We start from the raw sequence: 21,463 nt of genomic DNA on the forward strand, positions 1-21,463 counted from the left end.
ATAAATATCAAGGCCCTGTCCTTTCACATACCCTATATTGATCTCCTTCCCTGGATGAAGGCTGGTATCCACTCACTGGGAGATATGTTGTGGGAGGGTACCTTCTCGTCCTTTTCCAAATTATGCTCGAACTTCTCTGGTATAGAGAAAACGGTTTTCCAACACTTCCAAGTGAAACATTTATTATCATCAATACACCGCCTCTCCTTCCCCTTATTACCTGTATGCCCCTCTTCTTTTCAAAAATTTCTCCTATCCAACCCTCACCAGTACAAGGGCTTATCTGCTATATATAAAGCTTGTAATAACCTTTTATTTCCTATAAGACCAACTTATATGTCGCGTTGGGAGGAGGATTTATCTTTTCACACCTCGGATGAAGAGTGGAGAGCGGGAATAAAAGCAATACAGCGGGCATCTAAATGTATTAACCACCTTGAGACACTAAAAAAGATTCATCTTAGATGGTACTATCCCCCGATTACTTTATCTAAATTTGGAAAGAATTTCTCCCCTTTGTGCTGGAGACAGTGTGGAGGAAGAGGTACTTTGGCTCACATGTGGTGGAAATGTCCTAGTTTGACTCCCTTTTGGTTAGTTGTCTCAAACTTACTTAAATCTGTGACGGGTATTGATTTCCCTCTATCTCCTGAACTGGCAGTTCTAAACATTGGGATCGAAACACTTCCCCTAGAATTCGTACCCTTGGTCTCGAATATATTGATGGCTGCTAGGATTAGCCTTGCTGGTAAAAATGGAAGGCTCCGCTCCCGCCTACCCTCGCGGAGTTGGTGGTCAGACATAACTCAACATTTCATCATGAGTACTTTCTTTCACTAGATGCAGGGGTCAGAGACAGGGTAATGAAGAACTGGGCGGGTTGGGTTTCCCACCCTTTGGCATCTCCCATAAAGTTTAGTACTTAGTCTATACATCGGATCGGATTAGGATTTCTTGAGTCTTACCGGATCCCCCCCCCCCTCCCTTCCTTTTCCTACGGTCTCATTGTCTGATATTGTTATTGTTATTGTTGTTTGCATTTTTGTCTGTCTATATTATGATCTTTGGTTTTCTTTCTGTAAGATCATTTGTCTTTGAAAATTTCAATAAAAATTTATTGGATAAGATCAATGCTAATGAACATAGTAGCTAGAACCAGTCAGATTATCTCAGGTATAGAGAAAGTCTCAGGTATTAAGAAATAATAATCTAAGGTGTAGAAAAAATGAGGACCATAGAAGTGAGGCCAGAGAGTATTTAGTGGAGGAAAGGCAGGACATACCAGAATAAAGTTTATTAGGTCAGGTGGACCAATAATCTTGGTTGAAGATCACTAGATCTATAATGAAAATAATGTCATGTGGAGGCATATAGGAAAGCAATGTAAAATCTAATGATTGGCAGCACATACCATTAAACATTCCGTGACATGAAAAAGCAGGGCAAGGGTTGTCAGACCTGAAAGCAGACACAGATGGCTATAACATATATAGTTAGCCAGGCATAGAATAAAGCCGGAGCTCACTGGTAGCAAGTTCAGAAAATAGTGGGCTATGCTGGTGACTAACATGTGCACATATAGGGTTAAGTGCGCCGTGCCTGAATGGCATGTGCGGATGTAGTGTCTACCGCTTACTACTAGTGTGGACAACATTAAATTATCTGATCACTTAAGTTGAGTGCCGAGTCTCTTAATATATGTTAATGGTGAGGGAACCTACTCTTGCACCTTCTAAAGCTGTGCACACGCTTATTTATTCAATTATGAGTTCATAGACACCAAACATGTCTAGGTTCTCTTTTATTTAAGTGGTGAAAAAAAAAATTCCAAAGTTTGCAAAAAAAAAAAAAAAATAGCCCCATTTTCGGAGACTCATAGCGTGTCCATTTTTCGTGATCTCGGGTTGGGTGAGGGCTTATTTTTTTTTTTGTGCCGAGCTGACGTTTTATATGCTACCACTTTTGTGCAGCTAAGTTCTTTTAATGGCCCATTATTGTATTTTAATGCAATGTCATGGCGACCAAAAAAAACATAATTCTGTCGTTTTGATTTTTTTCTCGCTATGCCGTTTCACGATCAGGTTAATCCTTATTTATTGATCGGGCGATTCTGAACGCGGCGATACCAAATATGTGTAGATTTTTTTTTTTTTTCCTTATTGTTTTGATTGGGGCGAAAGGGGGGTGATTTAACCCCTTAACGACCACCGATATGCCTTTTAATGGCGGTAATTAAGGGTACTTAAACCACAGCGCCGTGAATTCACGGCGCTGTGGAGTAAGTAAATGGCGCCCCCCGTGTCGGATTTTCTCCGGGGTCTCGGCTGCAGGGGGTAGCAGAGACCCCAGAGAACATGAAATGGGTCGGTTTTTGCCGACCCCGCTTTTGCGATCGCCGTTATTAACCCTATAACGGCGACCGCAAAAAAAACCAAAAAACGCGATTTTGCATTTAATTTTTCTTTCCTCTGATGAGATCGCACATCAGAGGAGAGAGAAATGGGGTCCCCGATTTCCCCCCCCCCCTCCAGTACCTCTGTGGTTCAGGGTCCCCTCCCAGTGGTCCTGCGTCCTCCGGTGGGCACCTCCATCTTGGATCCGGAGAAAATGGCGGGCGCACCCGCCAGGAATCTGCGGGCTCCGGCTGGCAGATTGCATTCATTCATTTTGATCACTATGTTAAACTATCATAGTGATCAAAATAAAAAAAATAGTAAATAACCCCCCTGTTTATCACCCCCTTAGTTAGGCAAACATAATAAAATAAAGAAAATATTTTTTTTTCATTTTTCCATTAGGGTTAGGGCTAGGGTTAGGGCTAGGGTTAGGACGATTTAGGGTTGGGGTTAGGGTTGGGATTAGGGTTAGGGGTGTATTGGGGTTAGGGTTAAATCAAGAATTGAGAGGTTTCCACTATTTACCAACTTTGGGGGTCTAAAAGTTGGGGGCTAAAAATCACTTTTGTGGAAATAAAAGACTTTATTTTCACGACTCTGCATTATAAACTTCTGTGAAGCACTTGGGGGTTCAAAGTGCTCACCACACATCTAGATAAGCTCCTTGGGGGGTCTAGTTTCCAAAATTGGGTCACTTGTGGGGGGTTTCCACTGTCTAGGTACAGCAGGGGCTCTGCAAACGCAACATGATGCCCGCAGACCATTCCATCAAAATCTGCATTCCAAAATGGCAATCCTTCTCTTCCAAGTTCTCCCATGCGCCCAAACACTGGTTCCCCCCCATATATGGGGTATCAGCGTACTCAGGACAAATTGCCCAACAACTTTTGTGGTCCAATTTCTCCTGTTAGTGGGCTAAAAAATCATTTTTGAGGAAAAAAAATCCCTCACGTCTCTGCGTTTATAAACTTTTGTGAAGCACTTGGGGGTTCAAAGTGCTCACCACATATGTAGATGAGCTCCTTCGCAGGTCTAGTTTCCAAGATGCGGTCACTTGTGGGGGGTTTATACTGTTTAGTCACATCAGGGGCTCTAAATGCAACATGACACCCGCAGACCATTCCATCAAAGTCTGCATTCCAAAATGGCACTCCTTCCAAGCTCTCCCATGCACCCAAACAGTGGTTCCCCCCACATATGGGGTATCAGTGTACTCAGGACAAATTGCACAAAAACTTTTGTGGTCCAATTTCACCTGTTACCCTTAGGAAAATAAAAAATAGCGTGCTAAAAAATCATTTTTGAGGAAAAAAAATTATTTTTAATTTTCACGGCTCTACGTTATAAACTTCTGTGCAGCACTTGAAGGTTCAAAGTGCTCACCACACATCTAGATAAGTTCCTTAAGGGGTCTAGTTTCCAAAATGGTGTCACTTGTTGGGGGTTTCCACTGTTTAGGAACATCAGGAGCTCTCCAAACACAACATGGCATCTGATCTCAATTCCAGCCAATTCTGCGTTGAAAAAGTCAAACGATGCTCCTTCCCTTGCGGGCTCTACCGTGCGCTGAAAAAGTGGTTTACCCCGACATATGGGGACGTATTCGGGAGAAATTGCACAACAAATTTTGTGGTGGAGTTTCTCTTTTAACACTTGTGAAAATAAAAATAATTGGTTCTGAAGTATATTTTTTGCAAAAAAAGAAAAGTTTAAATGTTAATTTTTTTCCTTCCACATTGCTTTAGTTCCTGTGAAGCACGTAAAGAGTTAATAAACTTCTTGAATGTGGTTTTGAGCACCTTGAGGGGTCTAGTTTTTAGAATGGTGTCACTTTTGGGCATTGTCTGTCATGTACATGCCTCAAAATGACTTTAAATATGATGTGGTCCCTAAAAAAAAAAAAAAAATGGTTTTGTAAATTTTGTTGCAAAAATGAGAAATCACTGGTCAACTTTTAACCCTTTATAACTTCCTAACAAAAAGAAATTTTGCTTCCAAAATTGTGCTGATGTAATGTAGACATGTGGGAAATGTTATTTATCAAGAAATTTGTGTGACACATCTCTCTGATTTAAGGGCATAAATATATAACATTTTAAAATTGCAAAATTTTCAAAATTTTTGCCATATTTCCATTTTTTTCATAAATAAATGCAAGATATTTCGAAGAAATGTTACCACTAACATGAAGTACAATATGTCACGAAAAAACAGTCTTAGAATCAGCGGGATCCATTAAAGAGTTCCAGAGTTATAACCTCATAAAGTGACAGTGATCTGAATTGTAAAAATTGGCCCGGTCATTAAGCTGCAAACTGGCTCTGTCACTAAGGGGTTAAACTTTTTTTTTTTTTTTTTTTTTTTTTAAATTTTTAAACACATTTTCTTTTTACTTTTTTCATGCTTCAATAGCCTCCGTGGGAGGCTAGAAGCATCCACTACTCGATCGGCTCTGCTACATAGAGGTGATGCATAGATCACCTCTATGTAGTTGAATTACAGCATTGCTATGAACGCCGACCACAGGGTGGCGCTCATAGCAATCTGCCATCAACAACCATAGAGGTCTCGAGGAGACCTCAGGTTGTTATGGCAATGCACCGATGACCCCCGATCACGTGACGGGGGGTCGTCGATGCGCGTATTTCCGGCCGCTAGTTAAATGCCCACTGTCAGCATTTGACAGTGGGATTTAACTAGTTAAAAGGCCCGGGCGGATCACGATTCCACTCGCGCCTATTGCGGGCACATGTCAGCTGTTTAAAACAGCTGACATGTCCTGGCTTTGAGGTGGGCTCACGGCCGGAGCCCACCTCAAAGCGGGGGATACTGCCAGCTGATTTACTATTCAGTCAGCTGGCAGTAAGGGGTTAAACTCCCAGATTTTTTATTCTCTGTCACTATTAAAATGACCTTTCAATATTAGTATTTTTTTTTTTAAACTCTTTATTGAAAGATTCCACAGGATAATGTTACAAACATCACGTCACAGTATATGGGCAGAATGATCCAAACAGTCACCCCTCACAATAATGTAGGTAACATTACACCCTCAATAATAGAGTAAAAAAAAATAGGTGAACAAACAATATAGAACATAGCATATTAGGATAATTTCCATTATGAAGCATTGCACATTCAATTGAATTAACAGGTTCTCAGATCACATACCAGTTTGGGTCGTAATAAAAGTACACTCTTGCAGTTTCCACACATCATCACCTTACATATGTTGACAGGGACAACATCAGTGTCCATATCGTGAGATAGATGAAGTCCTGACATTAGGGGATAGATGTGTTAAGGGAGAATCACACCATCTCTCCCATATCCTGTGAAATTTCTGAGGGCATCTTCTATTTCTATTTAATTATTTTCTCATATGGTATTTTATCATTCACTTTTTTTTTCCACTGATTAATAGTAGGATGCTTGCCCCCCATTCACCTTAGTGCTGTTGCTTTCCTAGCAATAAATACAACCTCCCGGAGAAATATTTTATCATATTGCAACCACAGTTCTTCATGCACAATACCCAAGATGCACAACTCTGGGCTACCTTCAATTGATATCCCAATTATCCGTTCTAATGTAGTTATCACTTTGCTACAGTATCTTTGTATTATCCCACAACTCCAAATAAGATGCCAGAAGTCCGCTCCCGATTCCCCACACCTATGACATTCATCAGTTACCTGTCTGCCAAATCTATGTAGTTTACTCGGGGTCAGGTAGGACTGATGTAGGATATATAGTTACTGTAAGTTATTTGCGGCTGGCGACACCGTCGTATGTGCCTCTAGGGCATCATTCCACTGATCATCAGTGATAGAAGGGATTAATTGCTGCCATTTACTCTCAACAGCAAGTTGAGTAGAAGCAATTCTGGAGTTTAGTAGAAAGGTACCGTATTTTTCGGACCATAAGACGTACCTTTTTCCCCAAAAATTTTGGGGGAAAGTGAGGGGTGCGTCTTATGGTCGAAATATACTAACCTCCGGAGGCTGGTGCGGGTGCCGTGGGGCTCTGTAGTGCGGTGGTGGCAGCGGGCTGTGCTCCGGTGCAGGGGCGGCGGTGGCTCCGCCGGCATTTCCTCCAAGCCCGAAGGCCCCCGCACATCCCTTGCTGGCCGCCGCCATGTTGCGGTGGCCTCCGGGAACATGGACGCCGGGAAGATGGCCGCTGGTCCGGAATCTCGTCCCCCGAGATCTCGGAACGAGATCTGAACCTGCGCATGCGCCGTCCCCGGACCGGTGGACGTCTTCCCGGCGTCCATGTTCCCGGAGGCTACCGCAACATGGCAGCGGCCAGCAAGGGATGTGCGGGGGACTCCGGGCTTGGAGGAAATGCCGGCGGAGCTGCCGCCACCCTCACCCCACAGAGCCCAGCTGCCCCAGCACAGCCCAGCTGCCCCAGCACAGCCCACCTGCTCCAGCACAACCAGCCTGCCCCATCACAGAGCCGCCACCGCACGAACCTGGACCACTGAATGACCCCTGTGACCACTCCTCCACCTGTGCTGGATCCCTTACAAGGTAAGCTGAATTCGGACTGTAAGACGGACCCCCATTTGACACATTATTTTTTTTCCCTATTTTCCTTCTGAAAATTGGGGTGCGTCTTATAGTCCGAAAAATACGGTATATAGAGAAGATATTACGCCCGTGGGTCCTTGAGTTGTTAGAACTCCTATCAATGGATATCTGGATATTCGTATCCTAGGAAATGGAAACTGGTGCATTATGGCATGTCTCATTTGCAAGTATCTATACAAATCCCTATGAGGGATCCCAAATTTAAATGAATTTGTTCAAATGATAATAAAGTTTCATTTTCAAGAATCTGATTAAGTGTTGTTATTCCATATTACTTCCAGAAAATTGGGTCCTGTATGTTTTTGAGGTGTGGAAACTCAGGATTATCCCATAACGAAGTCTCTCTCATTTGGTCAGTGAATTTCATGATACACTTACTTTCTTGCCACACCTGTATCGCCAAGCTGTATGCAAACAATAAACCTTGTGGTGGTCTATATGATCCTTCTAAGCCTGCCCCCACCTATCCACTGCTTCAAGTAACATATCTGAGCGGCCAGATAATACAAAAGCAGGTCAGGTACCGCATATCCACCCTGGTTTTTGGGTCTCTGCAGAGATCCAATACTTAATTTGGGCCTTGATAATCCCCATATGAATGTCGCCATCATGCCATGCATTTTCCTAAAAAAAAAAACCTTTGGGGACTTTAGTTGATGAATGTTCTAACACATACAAACATTTTGGGAGAATTATCATTGTGATTAAACCAATTCTACCCACCACAAATGGGGGAAGCTGAGACCACTCAAACCTTTTCTTCATCATATCATATAAGGGGTATACGTTATCCTTAAGGTCCTTAATTGGGTTATGATTAATTATAACGCCTAAGTATTTGAACTTTTGTACTACTTGCAAACCAAACATCATAGGTTCAGCCATATTTTCCATAAGTGGCATGACCACTGATTTGCTCCAATTAATTTTGAGACCCGACAATTCCCCAAAGTAGTTAATGAGGTCAGTTGCTCTCGGGAGGGATTGCTCCACTTTATTTAGGATGAGAACCAGGTCATCCGCGCATAATCCCACCTTGACTATTCTGGAATTTATATTGATGCCCTCTACCAAAGGGTCCTGCCTGATTTTAAGAGCAATAGGTTCTATCGCTAGAGTGAAGAGCATCAGGGACAGAGGGCAGCCTTGTCTGGTTCCTCTACCTAGGTCAAAGTATTCCGACAGTATTCCCTTTACAAGAATATTAGCTCTTGGCATACAGTAAAGTTACTTAATCCAATTACAAAATTTATCAGAGAAACCACAATATTAGGACTTTTAATACTGCCAAACTCTGTCCAGGTCTAGAGAAGTGTATTCCTACAGGTGTAAAATGAAAAATGAATTGCATTACTGCATTAGAAGTATGAAAAATTGAGAAAGTTTAGCACATAAAATGGCCAAGTTATGTGTACCTGGAAGCCACGGTAAGGCATTTCTCGTTTTCCAGGACCTTATCTATGCCAATAGATAGGGTCCTGGAAAATGAGAAATGCCTTACCGTGGCTTCCAAGTACACATAACTTGGCCATTTTATGCGCTAAACTCTCTCAATTTTTCATATTTCTAATGCAGTAATGCAATTCATTTTTCATGTTTGCATGTTATGGCGCTACAGTGTGCTTCGTTTTTTGTTTGAATGTATATGAGTTGGTGACTCTAGGTTAAGCACCTGTTCACCCTATGCTTATGCTTGGATGTGACGGTCAGTTTTTGAAATTTGTATTCCTACAGGTGTGTCCAGCTCATTTTTTATTGTATGTCTATGCAGGTTCATCCTTGTTTGCAGTTTTTGTTTTGTTTCCCTGATGTATGCCCCTGCATTGCGCCTTGTAATCAAGCCTGATGAAGGGGCCTTTTGAGCCCTGAAAGCTTGCTTGCAAATATAATTTCTCTGGTTAGCCAATAAAGGTATCACTGCTTGAATACTTTTCTCAATTTTTGGGGGGGACATAAGTATTTACCCTTGTTGTAGGAATGTTTTCCTCAGTGATTGAAGATGTAGTTTTCTATCCTCATTGTCTGAACAAATCCAAATGTACCTTAGAGCTTGACTGTAGATTGATTTTTTTTTTTTTGTTTGTGTCTTGGATGAAAGGTGTTCCATCTCAGGTATGCCGGACTCAGTTTGACACCTGGATTCATGACTCATTACATGGACACAGTTCAGATCTCTAATAGAACACTTCCACCTCATCTGCATGAATAACAAAAACCTTATTTTGATTGATTTCCTTGGCCTATCTCTAGCAAGTATCACCTCCTGTCATTGTGTAATTCCTATTTAAATGTTGCCATCCCTTCTCAGTAATTCACTTGTAATTACAGCCTGATAAAGAGGCCTTTTGCAAATGTAGTTTCTCTGGTCAACCAATAAAGGTATCACTACTTGAATACTTTTCTCATTTTTTTTTTTTGGGACATAAGTATTTACATAGCTTTGAGACAACACAATGCAGCCACTGCTCTTATCGTATGGCTGAGTGTGCAAAATGCAGCCATGAGGCAATAATCTAAAGAATAAATGTTTGTGGAACAATGTACAAACAAACTAATGGACCGATCTTGGAGCTAGGTGAAATAAATCATCTTTATTACATAATCTTAAACACCATGCATTTCCAGGCTTAGGTGCCCCTTTATGAACTGCTAGATCCTGGCACAATGTGAAATGGTCTGTCTGTTGGCTTTCTGGGACATCATGCCACAAACTTTTAATCTTAACAGATGTGTATCTCCACATCCTCAATGAATGGATGTTATTTCTTCTATTTTAGGCACTTGTTGCAAACATTGACCTTGGTCCAACCATCTTGGATATTGCTGGATTTGACCTTAATAAGACCCAGATGGATGGGATGTCATTCTTCCCCATTTTGGTAGGTAGAGGCGTTGTCTTGTAGTATGTCAAACACTGAAACCATCAACTAGTGCTGCAGTAATATTCTAATAATCTTAGTAACAAAGATTGGTTCAAGATTAAAAAGTGAACTTTTGAGGCTTCTTGTCTGGTGTAGAATAGATTAGTAGAATGGCATTTCAAATTATTTATAATAAATGGGGTTTTCAGGACTCTTATATGAACAGAACATCCCTGGGATAGGTAATCCGTATCAGATCAGTGAAGATCTAACTTTTTCCACCTCCATTAATCAGCTGTTTGTCCAAGTTTACAGATCAGCAGTTCTCAGATACTACAACTCTGTTCCCATTCACTTCAGTAGTAGATGAGGTGCAGCACCTGAGAGCAGTCACTACAATGTACAGAGCCGTGCTGTTCAGCCCCGTACATCCAACCACTTGTGGATCTGTGTTAACAGCTGAGTACTGGCAGAGCTAGACCTCTACCAATCTGTTACTGACGCCCTGAAATACTCTTATTTTTCTACTGTGCAAATGATGTAATTTTTATACATTTTCTTTATGTATCAATTTTTCTTTTTCTGAAAGCTACTTACAACATGAACTATCATCCCTCTCTGTCCCGATTCGACAGTCACATATCAGAATCCAGGAAGCTTCCAATATGTTTCGGAGTTTAGGGAAGGGAAACATTCTTATTCTGTCTTGTCCACTTTTGGGGCCATAGAAGCCAAGACGCATGTTGAAGGGATATTCCCATCTCCATGATCCTATCCCAATATGTAGTAGGTGTAATAATATTAGCAAATACCTCCAGTTACAAATGTAGTAGTGTTTCTGAATCGCTATGTCTCTTTCATCATGTGCAGGGCATTGCAGGACCCTTGGGTAACCATTAGCAACTAGGTAATTGTCACTATCAATGGTCGTAACTATGGATATCTAAGGTCCTGCAATGCCTGCACATGAGGAAAGAGCAATAGCGAATCGGAAAAACTATACTACATTTATTCTTGGAGGTATATGCTAATCTTATTACACCTACTGCGTATTGGGATTGGATCTTTAAGAAAGATGAGAATACCCCTTTAAGTGTAACACTACGTTCACAGATCGTTTCATCACATGCAAAGCTCTGTTCACATGTCTGTTCAGACATTCCTTTAGGGTTAGTCTCATAGATCGGAAAAAAGTTCTGAATGCAGATGCAAAACTTTTGTTCTAAAAGAAAAAAAACATGTGAACAGAGCTCTATGGAGGTGTAATGGAAGTATAAACCAACAAGGGTCCACAAGTATATAACACCAAGTCATTCCACCTGCATGTTCAATATGTTTTGGACTTTTTCTGAACTGGGATATTTGCTTATGTTTTCAGAGAAACAGCAATGGCACCTGGAGAACTGATCTTTTGGTTGAATATCAAGGAGAAGGTGTTAATCGCACTGATCCGTCATGTCCTGCTTATGGACCTGGAGTGTCTGTATGTAGTATCAATGACCTAATGTTGTAAAAAATGGTTGAGAAATGACCCATTATGGTGTTGGCTCCTTTGATTAGGTCTACTCTTGCCTCTGCTAACCCTATCCTTGTAATAACTATGGTGTCGGTAATTGTATAAACATATTGCAAAACTGTGTGGCCATATGGTGACACATGGAGCACCTTTTGTCCTTTTCTGCAGAGCTGCAGGTACAATACATGCCATTGATGGTGTTTTATGTAATTGTTGTATTTTAACATTATTACAATATAAGTGTCCAACAAAATATGGCATGTTTTTTGTGGGATTATCATGTATTCTGAATGCAAAAAAACCAAAAAACAAAACTGAAAGCATAAACATGTTTTATATATTTTAAAGTTATATGTATAAATTTGTTCTAGGGCATATTTAATGTGCTTTTACATAATATGGAGAACATTCTACAGTTTTTGAGAAACCAACTGCCTTGTGCTTGTACAGATGAGGGCTAAGGATGTCTCACAGCTTTCTGTAAACCATAAAGGGACCTTGCTTCTCGCCTCCTATTGATATTAAACTTCTGTTATTTAACGCTTTAATTTTAATTTCAATGACTTCCAGCAATGTTTCCCAGACTGTGTGTGTGAAGATGCGTATAACAACACTTATGCCTGTGTGAGGACGATTTCCAAAGACCACGACTTGCAGTATTGTGAGTTTGATGATGCAGAGGTGGGTTGCTGCACACAACTTGCATCTTGTAAAATATATGTGAAGATCTGGTGGAACCATTGTTTTTATTTTGTTATACGTGTTAGTAATAAGCCACCACCCATAAAACGTAGGAAAAATGTGTTTTTAAATATGTCTTAAATATTGGCTTTCAGGTTTTTGTTGAAGTCTATAATTTGACGGCAGATCCAAACCAGTTGACAAACATTGCTAAAACCATAGACCAAGAGATCCTAGAAAAGATGAACCATCGGCTTATGGTCCTACAGTCCTGTTGTGGAGTTTCCTGTCGAAGTCCAGGGGTCTTTGATCCTAGGTAATGCATCTCTACTATGCTATCAACAGTTGGAGAAATATTTTGGGAACCTATTTCTTCATTATAGGACTTAAGTTGTCCATTTTATGAAGATCAAATAAATATTCCCAAATTCTTACCCTACAATATTTGCAAGTTTTTTTTTCTGCAGTTTTACACCAGACTGTTGAACACTCTCAGTTGCCAATTATTTTTTATATGGCAGACATGATCTCATAAATCTGTTATAATAGAAGTTTTTCAGGGACAATTCTGGCCAGCTCTTTTGATCAAATGTTATTTTTCACTATTATTTTATGCATGTATTAAGCAAAGCAGCACAGAAAAAGAACCAAGAACACCCAGACCAGCCACCCAATATATCAAAGGAAACCCTAAACTGATATGACAATATTCTTCCTGCAGGTACCAGTTTGACCCGATGTTGATGTTCAGAAATCAAGGTGACCAGGGCCATATGTTGCGGAGAAAGTCTTTGAAGCCGAGCACCTTACTTTAGAGGGTGGGATTTTCACAACCGTCACTTTGAAGTAATGAAGCTGGCCTCTTGATTGCCAACGGCCAGCCTGGGAGACTGCCACAATCTGTCTTATTGCTGTCATTTTTTTGTGCAGGACTTAATCAAAACCTGGCTATCTGTGTTGAAATCTGTGAATTGTGACAACTCTGGCCATGTCAATGTTTTCTTCCCAGAACTGTTACTGTGTGGGCCTCATATGGCTCACAGGTCACCGCTCTGGATCGGTGGCTGGAGTTATGGTGATGCTTTTTGAGATAAAGGGAACAGAACTAGTCCTATTCTAAAATTTCAGCCAGTCTAAAAAGCAACGAAGCTTTGCTTGATTACGAGCTGATCTAGATATCCAAATTAAACTCTAATGCTTGGCACTAATGTCTTGTAATCCAGATTATTTTTGTAACAAAAATATTTTTTCTATTTAGAAATGCTGAACACATATCAGGCTTCAATGACATCAAAAGACATTGGCACAAGTTTTTCTCAAATTTCTTAACCATCACTTCATTTTTTATTCCATTCAATCCTATTGTCTTTATCATGGGGTCATATGCATTCAGATGGGTGCTTGACCTGTAGTAATTTCCTGGCCTAGTGGATATTCTAGGCACAGCTATTGAATATATGACCAGTCCATGACATAAGACAAAATTCCATCTAATAAACTGACACAATGTCCAAACTGGCAAAAAGTCCTCTATAACTTGGAGAAAATTATGGACAGCTAAGCACCTTCTTGTGAAACTTGATGGCGCATGACTTATTAGCATATATAGTATGCACATTTCTCTTCTGAGTTTTATTTTTTTCGCCAAGATTAAATTATAAATATTTGTGACTGAAAAATAAGAAAGCTGTCCTTCAGGAAGTGTTTTCCTAAATTCTCCTGCTGGGATCTGTACCTTAATTATTTTTTTTTTTTTTTTAGCAAAGGTTAAAAGACAAATGCAGAAGGGAACTGGGAGTGCGCTAAAAATCCACAGCCAGTTGTTTCTCATCACTGTACTGTCTAGTAGCACTTTGTAAATGTTTTTCCCTAGTAATTGAAATTATCTTCACAATGACGTTTTAGAATTTAATCATTGACTATCATCCAGAATGAAAACCACTAAGAGGTAATAAAAGGGTATTCTTGTGTCCTTAAATTACATTAGTCAACATGAAAATTAAACAGGTTGCAATTGACTTGATTTTCTATTTTCTTTCATACTCCTGCTATGATTTTTTTTATCTTGCATAGCACAGGTTTTTCCAAGGAGATAAACCTACAGAACCCTGCCAAGTATGCACAGTAGTTACATTCAGGCTGAGTTAACTCCTGAGATCCCAATTACCCCTCTCCAGCCCATTGATTTCTATAGAGCTGTTAATTGCTCACCTCCTTGTCAGCTCCTGACTGAGCTGCTCTTATCGGTCCTGCATAATCACAATCCCTATCCCACAGCATGGGCAGTTTCCAGATTAAGAGAACTAATCACTGTTCTCAATTTCCTGAGCCTTCTGCTTGTTCAACTGCACTGTTATGTCTGTTAAGATGGTGATAAAAGTGTAGACTCGCAGCAATGACTGTAGTAGAAGGAAACTGACCAGAACTGTCACAGAGGTATGCCTGCATCCTTCCTCCCTTAGTATGGACACCACAGACTTGATGATAAATGCCCTAAAAAGGTTACATTGTGGCATGACAGCGTTTTGTGATTTATTATACCCTTAGATTGATCATGGTTATTTTAGTGCATTATTATGAACTATGTTATGCTTGTAAGTAATGTCACATTGCAAACAAATTTCTGTAATGGAACTCCAAGTAATTACGTTAATATATGAAGGATTTCAAGTTTTATATTTATTTAAACTCGTTATCTTACCCAGTTGTATACATGGAGAATTATTATGGAGATTGCATTCTATTTTTATGTCCTCATTAAATAAATCTACATAGATGCTGTATTCATAAGTGCTTGTCTATTCAGCATAATCTATGAATACAGCCAGAGTGTAAAAGACGAATGCACCCAGCCTCATGCTTAGATATGTACGATCTAGGAATGAAGCTCTATATCCCATCACTGTTATGGTAACTGATAAATGAATGAACTAGCCCAAATTACAGTTGAAATCTAAATAGGCTGCAGTTGTAAAAATTTAAATTGTACATTAGTAAATACGGTAGTTTCAAGTTATGACTTTTAAAATGAAATCCAAAATCTTTTCCAGTGTTTCTAAATAAACATGATCTTCAGCAACTTTTTCGTCATTGAGAATATAAAAAAGTCCTCAGTTATACAGTAGCAGTATTTGCTAAAATAAGCCCGGCTGAAAGTGTTCTAGTACTGTCTAATAAAGTAGCATAGATTATTCCACATAAAGACAACACGTTATTTGCTGACATGAGATTCTCTGTTTCAGAGCTTTTGGGGGGATAAATTACGGTAATGACAGTGCTGAATATAAGTCGAAATTCAAAAAATGCCCATGTAGTAGCACTATAGATTTGTGAACATGGCCTTAGCGCCTTTTTTTTTCTTCTAATACAGTATATACGGTAGATATTTGTCACAAACTGGCAGAGAAGTTCATTATTGGCCAGTGTGACTGCAACTGTGTGGCTAGATATACATGATGTTCTTAGCATTTTTCCCCAACAGTGGAATGGATCATGCTCACAGTCAACATTATGAAACACAAGTTTTGGCAATGAAGTTGAAATTATTCAAGTTTTCTTTTGAAATGTGGAAATCACGCCATATCTGTTCATTTACGTTGAGACTAAACTGGAATATGACGACATGTATGCCTGTGTCCATGTCAGTTTTTGAATGAGAAAAGCATTTTTTTTCTCCAGTCCTGAAAACCTCTTTAAATGCCATAGCAATGATGAAAAGTCTTGTTTGTTAAAAGTTCTATACTGGTATCCACTTATTGTGCTTGTTGGTCTGCTGTCGGGAAATCATCAAAGTAAGAGAACAAGACCAGTTTTAGTGCTAAATATATACAGTATACAGTCATTCAAAGATACTTTGCACTGGTATTTTATAGCTGCTCAATGCAGATTTGTATGGATTTCCTTTGTCTTCTTTCAGTGTGGTCTTTAAATATCTGTAATTTACTTTACCCTGTGTGGATTTGTTTTACTTGCTTAGAAAGTGACCTTTAACTTGACCCTGTTCACTGCTGCACTTTTCAATAAAATTGAATTTCTCTGTCAGTTATTGTGGATTTCATAGTTGCCTCATTATTGCTGTGCTACAGTCTGCCATAAATCAGTCTATATTTATGTATACACTGCGCAGTTACTATACCTCTGCTGAACTCACATATGTGTGGGGAAATTGCCTAATCTGTATCTTTTCCCAAAATTGTCCGAGCTTCAATAACTGAATAGATAACATACCGTAGTTGTTTCTCAGATCAAAATGCAGGATGCCATTTACAACACACAATGTTCTGCATATAGACAAGCAGATTCAGGCTGTTACAAAACTTCAATTTTCCCATTCCCTATGACAGCACCATGGAACAAGAGGATCCGCCGTTAAGGATAGGAAAACCTACAGTTTTAAAAGGCGGAGCCCTCTAGTACGCTTCATTAGTTTCCTGTCCTTGAGGAAGACCCTACAGCTGGCTGGTGCTGCTGGGGAAGTGAAGATTCTACCTGGGCTGAAGAGCCAGCAGTGGAAATAAAGCAGCGTTCCTGGCGTGCGGAGCCACTAATGTTCTGGAGGACATCTCCCAGGAGCACAGCCGGACCAGGCGCTATGCATCCCTAGGAACCAATGCCAATAGACTGATGTCAGTTCTGGTGACATGGTCTGGTATGGCGCAATGCTTCCCTGGAACCCAGCTGAGTCTGATGTCGTTGCTTCGCTGGCAGCCGGCATAGCGATGCATTCCAGGGGCCCGACCTGGGCATGGCCTGAAATAGCATAATGCATTCCCTGCAACAACAATGAATCCAGGGATAGTGCTGAAGCCACTCCCTACTCTTGGCTTGATCTGGGGGTAGAACCAGGAGGTATACAGAATAAAAACCTCTCCCCACTTCTGAACCATGCTTCAGGAGGTATTCCAGATGGAGGACATGAACCTACTGAAACAGCCTCTCCGACCTTGGTTAAATCCCTGGAGAAAAACCTTTCTAACTGCCTTTTATTTTTCTTTTAAATGTTTCATAGGACAAGCCTAGGAAAGCACAATTTAAAGCCAAGCACAAGGAATGTTCCCCCAGACTAGCACCCCAAAACTTAAAAGACCCTTTCACCCATCAAGGAAAGGGGTTGCTAAACAAAAAGACACAAGATGGACGAAGTCCAGAAATAAAGGAAAGCCCTCGCAAGGTGATCATTTTTTATCTGGGGTTCCAAAAAAATATAAGGAAGACAATGATGCCAGGCCCCAGATAGATGTAAGGCTGAGTCAGTTGCTTCCTGCCTGAGAGAGGATTTCCCTAAGCCCTTGGATATTAGACACCATAAGAAAAGTGGTAAAATTACCATTTCTCTCTCATCCCCACCCCTTCCCTCAAGAAAGCTATGTAAAAAAAAATAATGAAAAATCAGCATTCAGGGGTAAATTCCGTGGAGCAGTGTCGGACTGGGGTGCCAAAGGTCCATCAGTAACCAACTCCATGGCTTCACTTTTCAATTATATATAAATGTGACCTTTTCCTCAATCACAAATTTATATAACCATGAGCTGGGTAGATTGTTAAATTAATAAGATGTTGCCTTTGTATTTATTGATTCAAATACCGCATATTGTGCCAAGTATGGCTCCTATAAGAAGGTGGTGTCCCTCTCTTACACAGCGGCCCACCAGAGGATCCTCCTGTGGGTCAGTATGAACCTGCCCTGGAGGAGAAAATAAGGTCACTTCTAGAGAAAGGGTCTCTAACTTGTGTGCCAAGAAGGGAAGAAAGAAGGGTTCCCTAAGGGTCCCCTATTCCTATGGAAAAAGCCAGAGCAATCAATCAGGACAATTGTAAATCTAAAAGGTCTAAATCAATTTTTTAGTTCCCAAACACTTTAAAATGGAAACAATAGTTAACAGTAAAACAGTTGTTTCCAGGATGTTTTATGGCCACTATAGACCTCTGAGACACCTACTGCCTATTTTTCAAAGCCATCAAAAATCCCTCAGGGTGGCAGTCAACATACAGGGACGCTTAACACACTTACAATTCCAGGCCCTCCGCTTTGGTTCATCAATGGCCCCAAGAGCCTTCACAAAGATGGTGCCAGAAATATTAACACACAAGAGAGAAAGACAGACATTTTATTTATCCCATACTTAGACCATTTCCTCATTGTGTGCAAGTCAGACGCCGAATGCAAACAAGCGGTGGAACATGTCAGGACATGATGTGCTCTCTAGGATGGATAATAAACTTTATAAAATCACAAATAAAACCAGAACAAAGGCTGGATTCAAAGTGACAAACTTATTTTCACCCAGAAGGATAGGGAAAGTGTGCAGATCAGTTTCAGAATTGATAAAAAATCCGGTGACTACCCTAAGAAGGGCTATATCAATCCTGAGGACCTTAACGTCTTGCATCCTGGCCATAACCTGGGAAAGTTTCCAGAACCCTTCAGTGGGAAGTTCTGAAATAAGGTGAAAAAGCCAAAGTAAATCTGGACAAAAGAATTATCTCAGGAAAGACACAACAATCTTTTTATTTGGTGGCAACACAAGAAAAAACCTCAAAAAATATATAATGGATCAAATACTCTAAAAAAAAAAACACCAAGATAGCAGCAAAAAAATATTTGATCCTAAAAATTAACTTTTATTCCAATATTTAAAACCTGGATGATACCAGTATAGGGAGCAGGGTATTTTTAACATACAAAATATGCAATGTATCAGGGCACTGCACTCGCCCTAATAGGCCCTAGTGCGTCCCTTCCTTGCCGCGGAGGTTGGCACCCTAATATATGCGATGTGGCGCCCCCGCTCAACGTCGGTGACCCTAAAAAACCCTAATCCACGACGAGGATACACAAAAAAACAAACACACAGAATTCCCGAAAAAATTACCCCTGGTGAAGAGACTATATACTGTCTCTAGGAGTGCACCTATTCTAAAACAGAGTGGTGGGTATATGTCCACCCTAATATCTCGTAGTAAAAAATGCTTATGGTTCAAAAAGATACTTATCAGCCATCAGATGATATCGGGCTGGGCTCGATATCATCTGATGGCTGATAAGTATCTTTTTGAATTTTTATGCTGACAGACTGATGGATGGCAATTTGTATATTGGGTCATTGGGTTACCCCATGAATTAATTTAATGGTGTTCTTTGCCATCCTCGCTTATAAAAGAGACTATTGTGTCTATTGTGTATTTTGAGGACTATTATGTCCTTTGGATATGTTAGATCAGCAAATATTTTTTCCTGGTGAACTCCTTTTGGATTTGATCTACGCATTGCTGTTATGTGTAAACGTTTTTTCATAGAAAGCTACAGTCTGTCATTTATGCAGCATTTAGCATTTTTTTCTACGAGATAAGTTTCTATTTGAGCTGCAACCATAAGCATTTTTTACTACGAGATATTAGGGTGGACATATACCCACCACTCTGTTTTAGAATAGGTGCACTCCTAGAGACAGTATATAGTCTCTTCACCAGGGGTCATTTTTTTGGGAATTCTGTGTGTTTGTGTTTTTTTGTGTATCCTCGTCGTGGATTAGGGTTTTTTAGGGTGTTATTAGGGTCACCGACGTTGAGCGGGGGCGCCACATCGCATATATTAGGGTGCCAACCTCCGCGGCAAGGAAGGGACGCACTAGGGCCTATTAGGGCGAGTGTAGTGCCCTGATACATTGCATATTTTGTATGTTAAAAATACCCTGTACCCTGTTCCCTACGTGGCAACACAAGACAAATGTATCTCGTAGTTCCTTGCAAAATCAAAAACCCTCAAATAATCACCACAGACGCAAGTTCATTTGGCTGGGGAGCACACACAGGGAAGATTCCCCCAAGGGGGATTGCCTCAAGAGTTGGTGGATGCATCCTCCAACAGAAAAGCACTAACGGCCATCGGGCTGGCGATACTAGATATCCTGCCAGATATAAAGGGCCAACATGTGAAGGTTTTATCTGATGACAAAACAGCAGTGGCATACACTGCTCAAAAAATAAAGGGAACACTCAAATAACACATCCTAGATCTGAATGAATGAAATATTCCTATCGAATGCATTGTTCTGTACAAAGTTGAATGTGCTGACAACAAAATCACACAAAAATCATCAATGGAAATCAAATTTATTAATCAATGGAGGCCTGGACTTGGAGTCGCACACAAAATTGAAGTGTAATGTCTTTAAAACAAGTCAAAATGAGGCTCAGTATTGTGTGTGACCTCCACGTGCCTATATGACCTCCCTACTATACAACACCTGGGCATGCTCCTGATGAGGCGGCGGATGGTCTCCTGAGGGATCTCCTCCCAGACCTGGTTAAAGCATCCGCCAACTCCTGGACAGTCTGTGGTGCAACGTGACGGTGGATGGAGCGAGACATGATGTCCCAGATGTGCTCAATCGGATTCAGGTCTGGGGAACGGGTGGGCCAGTCCATATCTTCAATGCCTTCATCTTGCAGGAACTGCTGACACACTCCAGCCACATGAGGTCTGGCATTGTCCTGCATTAGGAGGAATCCAGGGCCCACAGCACCAGCATATGGTCTCACAAGGGGTCTGAGGATCTCATCTCTGTACCTAATGGCAGTCAGGCTACCTCTGGTGAGCGCATGGAGGGCTGTGCGGCCCTCCAAAGAAATGCCACCCAACACCGTTACTGACCCACTGCCAAACTGGTCATGCTGAAGCATGTTGCAGGCTGCAGATTGCTCTCCATGGCGTCTCCAGACTCTGTCATGTTTGTCACATGTGCTCAGTGTGAACCTGCTTTCATCTGTGAAGAGCACAGGGTGCCAGTGGCAAAATTGCCAATCCTATTGTTCTGTGGCAAATGCCAAGCATCCTGCACGGTGTTGGGCTGTGAGCACAACCCCCATCTGTGGACGTCGGGCACTCAGACCATCCTCATGGAATCGGTTTCTAACCGTCTGTACAGACATATGCACATTTGTGGCCTGCTGGAGGTCATTTTGCAGGGCTCTGGCAGTTCTCCTCCTTGCACAAAGGCGGAGGTAGCGGTCCTGATGCTGAGTTGTTGCCCTCCTACGGCCCCCTCCACGTCTTCTGGTGTACTGGCTTGTCTCCTGGTTGTGCCTCCAGCCTCTGGACACTACGCTGACAGACACAGCAAACCTTGCCACAGCTCGCATTGATGTGCCATCCTGGATGAGCTGCACTACCTGAGCCACTTGCATGGGTTGTAGAGTCCGTCTCATGCTACCACAAGTGTGAAAGCACAACCAACTTTCCAAAGTGACCAAAACATCAGCCAGAAAGCATTGTTACTGAGATGTGGTCTGTGGTCCCCACCTGCAAAACCACTCCTTTATTGAGTGTCTTGATAATTGCCAATAATTTCCATCTGTTGTCTATTCCATTTGCACAACAGCATGTGAAATTGATTGTCAATCAGTGTTGCTTCC

The 21,463-nt window shown here is 41.0% G+C and overlaps 1 protein-coding gene across 1 annotated transcript in view; it reads left to right on the plus strand.

The window, feature by feature from the left end:
- GNS (glucosamine (N-acetyl)-6-sulfatase) overlaps nt 1-16,090 on the plus strand; it is an 89,149-nt gene extending 73,059 nt beyond the window's left edge. The window contains exons 10-14 of the mRNA XM_073555454.1: nt 9,769-9,870; nt 11,231-11,335; nt 11,939-12,049; nt 12,205-12,365; nt 12,771-16,090. Of these exons, the coding sequence (XP_073411555.1) occupies nt 9,769-9,870; nt 11,231-11,335; nt 11,939-12,049; nt 12,205-12,365; nt 12,771-12,864 (573 nt within the window). The 3' untranslated portion in view covers nt 12,865-16,090. The remainder of the gene's footprint in view (nt 1-9,768; nt 9,871-11,230; nt 11,336-11,938; nt 12,050-12,204; nt 12,366-12,770) is intronic.
- Nucleotides 16,091-21,463: the final 5,373 nt, after the last annotated feature.

The sequence above is a fragment of the Dendrobates tinctorius genome, unplaced genomic scaffold (genome assembly GCF_039654945.1).
Source record: "Dendrobates tinctorius isolate UK_male_01 unplaced genomic scaffold, ASM3965494v1 ptg000224l, whole genome shotgun sequence".
NCBI lineage: Eukaryota > Metazoa > Chordata > Amphibia > Anura > Dendrobatidae > Dendrobates > Dendrobates tinctorius.